This window comes from Lolium perenne, chromosome 5 (assembly GCF_019359855.2).
Source record: "Lolium perenne isolate Kyuss_39 chromosome 5, Kyuss_2.0, whole genome shotgun sequence".
NCBI lineage: Eukaryota > Viridiplantae > Streptophyta > Magnoliopsida > Poales > Poaceae > Lolium > Lolium perenne.
The window spans coordinates 26,950,978-26,960,128 of NC_067248.2; the positions used below are offsets into that span (position 1 = coordinate 26,950,978).

The following is a 9,151-nucleotide window of genomic DNA, read 5'->3' on the forward strand; positions in this document are numbered from 1 at the left end:
TTAAAAACTGTGCAAAGATTTATACGCCTTATGCCTTGGCAAGGAGGGAGTACGTAGTACCAATAATATTCAATCAAAAGAAAAAGGAAAACCAAAAAACCTTTTTTTTTGTTGCTTATAAGCCCATCCAAAAGGCAGAAAACGTCCAACCAAACAGCCCACCTCCGAGTCTATAAATGTGGCCCTAGACAACCTTGAGCTCACTTGCACCACTAGCAGCTAGAAAATTCATCATGGCTGAAAACCACCAGTCGTCCGTGCCGGTGGCAACCTCGTACAACGACGAGGTTCTGCAGGCCCACGCCGAGCTATGGAACCTGACCTACGGCTACCTCAAATCCATGGCGCTGGAGTGCGCCGTCAAGCTCGGGATCCCCAACGCCATCAACCGCTGCGGTGGCGCTGCCACGCTGCCCGACCTGCTCGCTGCCCTCCCAGTACCCGAGGGCAGGAAGCCCTACCTGCCTCGCCTCATGAGGTTCCTCGCCGCGTCAGGTATCTTCACCGCCGATGCTCCGGCAACAACAGGGGAGTGCGCAAACGGCGGCGCGACCGCCACCTACCGCCTCACGCCGCTGTCCCGCCTCCTCGTGGACGACGGCACGGGCGCCGGCGCCACGGACCTCTCGCCGTTCGTGCTCTCCCAGACCAACAGGTACCACGTCGCGGCGGCGCTGCACCTCCCCGAGTGGTTCAAGAGCGACGACGCGGCCGAGATGCCGTTCAGGATGGCGAACGGCGCCGACCCGTGGACGGTCTTTTCCCGTGACCCGGAGATAAGCCGGGTCTTCAACGCCGGCATGGCGGCCGACACCCGGTTCGCGATGGACTTCGTCGTCACCAACTGCGGCGACGCGTTCGACGGGGTGAGCTCGCTGGTCGACGTCGCCGGCGGGACGGGCACGGCGGCGAGGGCCATTGCCAGGGCCTTCCCGCACATCAAGTGCACCGTCCTGGACCTCCCCAGCGTGATCGACTCCGTCCCGGCCGACGGCGTGGTCAAGTACATCGCCGGTGACATGATGAGTTCTTCCATCCCGAAGGCTGACGCTGTGTTCCTCAAGGTACAACAATAAGTTCATAACCTAATCTATTGAACATTTCCATAAACATGTCCAATGTTCATCACTTGCAGTACGTGTTCCATGACTGGGACGACGAGGACTGCGTGAAGATCCTGAAGCAGTGCAAGAAGGCGATCCCGGAATCTGGGGGCAAGGTCATCATCGTGGACATGGTGGTCGGGTCTCCGTCCAAAGCCATGTACTACAAAGACCAGGTCCTGTTCGACCTGCTGATGATGGTGATGACAACAGGCAAGGAGCGCGACGAGCACGAGTGGCGCAAGATTTTCATGGACGCCGGGTTCACTCACCACAAGACAAGGCCTGTTCTCGGGTCCATGGCCCTCATTGAGCTGTACCCTTAATTAGCTATGCATGCATGACTGCAGCAAAATGTCTGTATGCCTAAAGTATGTGTGCCGTGGTAACGGCTGGTTTGTTTGCTTGCCTTAGATGGCTTCTCTGTATGATCTGTTGCCCGGCTGGACTTTGATGGAAATTAATAAAATCAGATCATTCTAGCTATTAATTCAGGATTTCTCTGTTTGCAGGTTAGTACATTTCTTAAATCACATAAGTATATATCGCTGAGCCTTCTTTCCTGAAAAGAGCATCTATCAAAGATCTGTCACCAAGGATTAAATCCATCGGCAGAAACAACACCAGATCGAGAGTAGGCTTTTCTTTTCCTATCATCTTGGCTAGGCTTGTAATCGAAACTTCTCTTGATCAATGAAATAGGCAAAGCTTCTGCCTTTGTTTCAAAATAAAAACATTGCTCTCGCTCACCCAAACACTCGGGCATTGCGTCGTTTCCATAGCATCCATGCTGTCAGGATTACAAGTGTATCAAATTTCCCCCTGTCTGACTTCTGAACCTGCTCCCTTGAGGAAATCAGCCTTCAATTCCTAGGTTGCCGAGACGCAAAGCGTAAACCCTGTCGTCCTGGTGCCAGCATTCCACGCCAGTAAATCGGCATGTCAAACCGTTGGTGCTATTAGCAAAATCCCATTACGACTTGAGTACGCCTCTGGCATCAACCACTGATTGTTGTACAGACTTCAGGCACTGGATATCAAGTTCAGAACCAAAAAACAAAGGTGAGCACCTCAAGAGCAGAAACAAAAGGAGGAACTTGTCTTGAGCCACCACACTTCCAAGGTTTCTGATCGCTGCGGTTCATGATCGCTGCGGTTCAGCTAGTTGAAGACCTGCAGCCTGCAGGCTCCCATGCCAAACATCTCTGGCATACACACACTGCACCAAGATGTTATCGACAGTGTCCTTGTCCTGCAAGAACGATGAAGCCTGATCCTGTAGCCCATGTTGTGTTCTCCTGCCCGAGGTCCACAACCTGTATCTTAGCGCAAGCCACCCAAATTATAAAATCAGATCATTCTAGCTGTTAATTCATGATTTTTCTGTTTGAAGAACTGTAAGTTTCTCAAATCTCGTAAATATATATCGCCAAGCTTTCTTTCCTGAAAAGAACATCTACCAAAGATCTGTAGACAAGGATTAAATCAATCGGCAGAAACAACACTAGATGCAAATCCATGGACAGAAACAGCACTGATCCTACACAAATCTACAGTTCAAACCACATGAAGTTCTAATTAAACATGCAATACTAACTCTGTAGGTCAGACATGGGTAGTGGAGATGAAGGTGGTTGTGTGTTTGACCCAAATGATGAACATAACCCATGCAGCAGTGTACGTTTGTCAATTGTCATCTACAGAAGGAGAAACGTCATATTCAGGATTCACATGTGTTCAGTACAAACTGAGATCATAAACATGGGCTGAGAACATTGACATGGAAACATTACTACAAATGACAGACCAAAGAACAATATTTAGCTATATATGAGACAAACTGAGCATTCTTTTACAGAGTATCCTTGATAGTAAAACTTTCTTGTTCCTCGCAACCTCTTTGTGCTGTCGCAAATCTCACGACGGGAATGTGGAAATGCAGATTTCTGCGCGAAAAAAAACTGGCAGCATACCATGACATGTTCCAACGGCGAACGAATCTCATCCTTGCACAGGATCCATGAATTTACAGGAGAGCCTCTCTGTATGTCAATCAGCCTGCTCGGGATTGTAGATTCGTCTAAAAAGAGGTTACAATGTACAGGATGCATGCTCCAACATACAAAATGGCTACTGGAGCACCTCCAATGGCTGTTCAAAAGCAAATTATGTGGACCTTTTAGATACTCTTTAAGATTTCCCTTTCAAAATAGCCACTTGAGTAGGCTGCCATCCATCTGTGTAAAGGACCAAAATCCTTGTTGTTGCTTTTCTGCTTTTGTTTACAGAATACAGGTACCAGAAAATATATGCCTGCTATCTATGCTGTGCTTGGGAATCTTCGGAGGAGATACTGGAATGAGGTGAGGGGCTCTCGGATAACTCTAGTTGTGGTGACAATTGGCCTGGGAAACTGCCTTCAGGCTGGTCATCGCTTTCAGGACACTCTGTACAGATGTCAATGAATGAAACATAAATATTATGACGGTGTCAGCCCCAATATCTCCAGAGAATAAGGACTCGAAAAAATTACCAAATAATGATTTGATGGTTGGTCGTTTTGGCTTGTTATTCTTTTTCTTTAATTCAGCTGCAGAGCCATAAAAAGAAAAATCATGAACAATGTATTGTGCAAGAAATCATGTCCATAAAACTTTTGCGAAGAACGCAACAAGAACAAGGAGGCAAGGAAAGATATCCAACCTATCCCTGGAAGTTCAGGATCATTCACTATTTCAAAATTCTTGTAAGTATAACCGACAAAATTCATGTCCTTGGAGGAAAGCATCTGCATAAAAGAACATTGGCTCAGGACCTGGACCATGTAGTGAAATGATTGCTAGATAATAAAATATCAGGGATCAAAATGTAATTCTTAGTGTAGTAACATTTCAGTGAGAACATGCACTAAAAAGGCAAAATCTGTTGACAACGCAAAACACCAACAGGATATGCATTCTATTGATCTCTGTAATAAGTACCTTTCTCCAAGGACCTGCCTTTGATGAAGTTTGCATGGGAGGTGCAGTCTGGAATACCACAAAATGCATAACTGTCAGTACTTGTTGAATAAGATAGATTACAGAAACTAAGATATCTTGCACTGGCCAGTGTGTCCTTATTTGGAACCAAGAGCAGGCTAGCGTCAGGGTAACTTGTTGACCTGTTCAGTGGCGAGTTGCAAATTGCAAGTAGAAGCTCTGATTTGTCTTGTCTACTATTCAGATAAGTAGTTCTTGGTTTCTCCCCGTAATATTCTTTTTGTTCTTTCAAAGTTCTTATTTATGGGAAATATGATTTGTAGGTATCTCCTTACATGAATTATTGGGGTAACTACTTGAGAACAATAAACAAGCCTATGTAGCCTGAGGATAACAGCTCACCTCCTCAAAATCCTCAAAGTTCTGCGTGTCCAACTCATCAGTAACTTCAGGTATGAAAGCTGCTTCCATCTGATATAGCTTTTCCCATTCAACGCTTTTAAACCATGGATGAGCCTGCATGAAGACTTGTAAATGACCAAAAATTTGAATTCAGAACTCGAAATCAAAACAAATAATCTAAACGAATTTCACCTTTATTTCATGTGCTCCTTTCATCCCAAGTCTCAGATCCACATTACATAATAGCTTATTAATTAGATCTTTAGCTTCTGGTGAAAGTTTGGCCTCTTCAGGAAATTTAAGATGGCTTCTCCAATTTACTATCTGCACAATTGCACCCAGACACCTGCTTAGTTGTAACAAGAATTCACTCACAAAAGCACAATTCTTATGCAAGGACATGTCTTAGCTATAGGTAGAACTTGCGTACTTGATGTGAAAACACCATTCAAATTTACCTTCCTACATGTTGACATGGGATCTTCGGAATAAAATGGTGGATAACCCACAAGCATCTCATACATAATGGCTCCAAGTGACCACCTATAAATTGTAAATATGAGAAAAAGAAGTCATCATCATTTAGACATGCATTGCATACTAAGTTAAGAAGAACAAAACTAACCAGTCACATTCCATTCCATATCCTTTCTTCAATAGGACCTCCGGAGCAATGTAATCAGGTGTACCGACAGTTGAATAAGCCTGAAATTGCATTAAACAACATATTATATAAATGAAAGCAGAGCCAGGGAAATTATATCGTGTAAAAGATTACAGAGCCCGAATAATGATAGTACACACAGCTGCTTTTGAGTGTCAAATAAATGACTGATTTTATTATCTACTTAGAAATTTTATCATTTAAGATTATGTATGATAATGCAACACACTGGAGAAATTCATTTCCATGTTAGGCAGTATCATTTTCATGATGTGCTGTAGCAAGTTGTTCAATGGAAAACGCATCAAAATCTTCAATAATTTCACATGACTCCTGCAATAGTGTTTCACATGTAAATATGTAAAAATGAGAATGCCCGCATGTTCTTGGCTTCTTATAGCAAAATTGGTTGGTATGATTTTGCCTATGCATGACTCTTTATGACTATTCTGCAAGAAATGTTAGTGTAAGAAGTCTTGGGCCTAGAAATCCCGAGAGAATGAATAAGAATTAAGCAAGCACAGGGCTAGAGGGAGGAACCGATATATTAGTCTACCAGACAGAGAGTCTTAGTCCGTGTTTGAGTTACAGTATCCACCACGAATGATATAAGAATGTTTCTACTGTTAAGCAAAGTATTAACTTACCAGCATCCGACGATTCTTTTGCCAATGTAATAGTTGTTCCTGCTGTGTTCGCCTGGGAACAGCAGGGCTACTTAATGGCTTATCACCATCTGCTGATGGATTGGTGTTATTTCCCGCTGCATTGTCGAATTCAGTAAAATTTGGAAAGCTGCTACTATCTAGAGGCTTGCATAGGCCAAAATCTGAAAGCTTCAGATGGCCAGTTCGATCTAACAATAAATTGTCAGGCTTGATATCCCTGAAAAGATGTAACAAAGAGTGAGCTGCAAGTTGCAGCTACTATACAGATTGTGGTGTTAATCTATTACCTATGAATATAATTATGCTTGTGAATGGATTCAATTGCTAGTATCGTCTCCGCAACATAAAACGAAGATTCATCCTCTGTCAGTGTATCCTTGCGCATAAGTAGAGTCATCATGTCACCACCAGGAAGATACTCCATAACGAGGTACAGAAACTCGTCATCTTGGAATGAGCAATAGAGCTTAACTATATAGGCACTGTCAACCTCTGCAAGGAGGTTCCTTTCAGCTCTCACATGCTCAACCTAGAAATAGCACATTAGAAAATGAATCATTTTGCTACATAACCTGATTTAATACTTGATTAAGCTAACATGAAGTACCTGGCCTCTTCGTAACATTTCAGACTTCTTGAGCTTTTTCATCGCATATACATTAGATGTAGTCTTTTCTCTACAAAGTCTCACCTGCAGAATATCAGTATAGAACGGAGGTAAGCAGTAGCAAAGTAGAATGAACAAAGACTTCCGTGATAAACAGAAAACTATTCTACATGCACCACACAAGAATATGTTCACAATGAATAAACTGATGCATTACCTCTCCAAAAGCACCTCTCCCAATAATGGTCAGCAATTCAAAATCATCGACGCCCATTTTGTGCCTCCTTAGGCGCATGTATTCTGTCTCTTTTTTTTCTAAATCCTTCAGGATATTATTTTGCTCCTCTACAGATACATCAGCATCAGCAAGCTTCTTCTCCAGCATCATACGCCTATAATATAACTATATATATTAAGATGCAGTGATGGATAGCACCAAACGTGAACAGGCACTCAATGGCATGCAACCTATGGTTAGCTAAAACCCACATGAAGCAGTTTTGAAGGACCTACAGCAGGTCACAAGAAGATAAATGCAGGCAAGTACAAACTATGGCCTGTGAACAGCCTCTGTATGCTCTATGCTAGACATTTGTTTCCATGCCATCTTCCTATACCAACTTAGAGAATAGTAGCCGAAACTGAGAGCATCGAACACCATTTCTTTCGTAATGTACAATAGCTTGTATGGACATTGTGTGATAGAACAATTTAAGGTACCATATACAGAAACAATTCTTTCCTACTTAAATAGATTTGAGTTGATGGTCGCCGTTCACTCCTTTTCTAGCCTTCCTCTTTTGACTTGAGAACTCAAAAGGCGGATCATGCAAATCTACGAGCATAGTAGCAAGCTATCGTCTCCTCAGCCATCGACTATGAGTGAGTTTGACATATAACTTCAGTAAACTATGTTCCACATCGTTTTCAGTTCCGTAGCGTAGCACGAGCGTGTTACTAGTATAATGATGTTTCCTGGTCCCATTAAGTCTAGTAAATGTACAGATGCTCAAACAGAATTAAAGTTGTACCACGTTTCTTCTACATTGATTTACCGGCACTTATCACTTATGGTATTCTCATTATTATATAACACTTTATGTAAACTTTGTTCTAGAGCACACCGGTTTTTAACTAAGGAAATCAGCGCGTTGGATTTTGGTCCAGAACAGGAGGCGATACGCCATTTATCAGCTTTCCACGCTATTTCGGTCCGTCCAAATGACGCGCCACCTTACCTCCTTTGACCCTATTTTTACTCAACGACACGGCACTACATCCATGCACACCAAATTCTGCAATGCTATGCAGCCCAACATTATCTTTGGTTATCACACTATTCTAATCATTTTCCCTCCACGGTCCTAGTAATATTACGCTACCAACAAGGCAACAAGAAAGCATATACGCTAAGGTAATTACACTGACACCATAGCTAAATGCACAGCCATGAAATTGCGAGAATTCACCTCTACGTCTAAAATTAGGCGGCGGCTATCGCATGCCATGCAACACATCCAAGATTATACATCTCCATGACTACATCCTCAGCACCAGGTGCATACACTAGTACGACAATGCCGGTACCACATTCAATAGTCAACACTAGCCAGTAACTACTAGTAGTCTACTACTCTGCGAACAGCGAAGTCGGCACAACTCCACCATGATGCAGCCATCTTAGAAGGGACTAGGACATGGATCACGACCCACAAATGGAGGGGCGCAACGAATCCACCAAACAGGACGCCAATTCACGGCTACTAATAATCGGTTACCACCGCAACGGGACACCCACGGAGCAATCTCAACCAAATTCACACACATTGTCAATTGAACGCTTAAATCAGCAGGCGGTCAACCGGACCAGGTGATCCGCGGGCACAGAGAGAGCACCGAGCTGACTGACCTCTCCTTGCGCTCCTGCATCGATCTGGCCTGCTCCCGGTAGTGGTTCTCGATGCACTGCTTGGCCGCCTCCGCCTTCTGCTTGGAGGCGCTGGACACGACCTCCCCGTCCCCCTCGCCACCCTCCGCCGACATCCCCGGCTTGCCCTTGTCCTTGTCCCGCTGCAGCTTCTGGAGCCAGCCCCGGGCGGAGTCCATCGGCCGGCCGGGCGGTGGAACAGCAGCACACTGAAGCGGCGACCGGGATCGATCGGATCAGGGCAGCGCGCCGGCCATTGCGGCCGCGGAGGTGGGTGGGATCTCCGGATCTGGCGGGCTAGGGTTCGATTCGGTTTGGACGGGCTAGTGGAGCGCGCGGGCGCGGCGGGCACGAGCGCCGCGCGACTCGAATCGGGTAAAGAAATTCGGCAAGTGGGCGCGTGGTGGTGGTGCTCTAGTGGATGCGGTGGGGGAGCACGGCGGGGAGAGGCGGCGCCGCCAGTGCCGGCGTTGGAACGCCGATCGAGGAGGATTTTCTTGCGCCGATTGTTTGTTTGTTTACTGTTGCTCCGTTCAAAGCAGAGTGGGAGGAGAGTGGTGGAGTGGAGGGGAGGGCGCGCGGTTTGCTTTCATTTTGTCCTTTCGGAAAACACCCTCTGCAATTGAGTTAATGGTTCTGATGAATTTTTCATGTGAGATGAGAATTTGTTGATAAGAAATACATTTTCAATGTATCTACTAGCTAAATACTTGGGTGTTGCTATGGATCAACAAATTGTCTTATTTTCTCCAATAAATCTCGCATCTGCATCACCTAGGCGTGTTGAAAGTGGTGGCTA

The 9,151-nt window shown here is 45.0% G+C and overlaps 2 protein-coding genes across 2 annotated transcripts; one reads left to right on the forward strand and one right to left on the reverse strand.

The window, feature by feature from the left end:
• Positions 1-215: 215 nt before the first annotated feature.
• LOC127298700 (flavonoid O-methyltransferase-like protein Os11g0303600) lies at positions 216-1,593 on the forward strand. The gene is made up of 2 exons (XM_051328539.1): positions 216-1,064; positions 1,136-1,593. The coding sequence occupies exons 1-2, from the start codon at positions 234-236 to the stop codon at positions 1,427-1,429; spliced, it is 1,125 nt and encodes a 374-aa protein (XP_051184499.1). The 5' UTR covers positions 216-233; the 3' UTR covers positions 1,430-1,593.
• Positions 1,594-2,801: 1,208 nt separating this feature from the next.
• LOC127298699 (uncharacterized) lies at positions 2,802-8,930 on the reverse strand. Its single transcript, XM_051328538.2, has 13 exons — positions 8,335-8,930; positions 6,643-6,817; positions 6,426-6,509; positions 6,106-6,347; positions 5,798-6,035; positions 5,112-5,191; positions 4,945-5,029; positions 4,679-4,810; positions 4,487-4,600; positions 4,085-4,132; positions 3,807-3,891; positions 3,637-3,693; positions 2,802-3,550 (listed from the first exon to the last, which is right to left on the reverse strand). The coding sequence occupies exons 1-13, from the start codon at positions 8,529-8,531 to the stop codon at positions 3,420-3,422; spliced, it is 1,668 nt and encodes a 555-aa protein (XP_051184498.1). The 5' UTR covers positions 8,532-8,930; the 3' UTR covers positions 2,802-3,419.
• Positions 8,931-9,151: the final 221 nt, after the last annotated feature.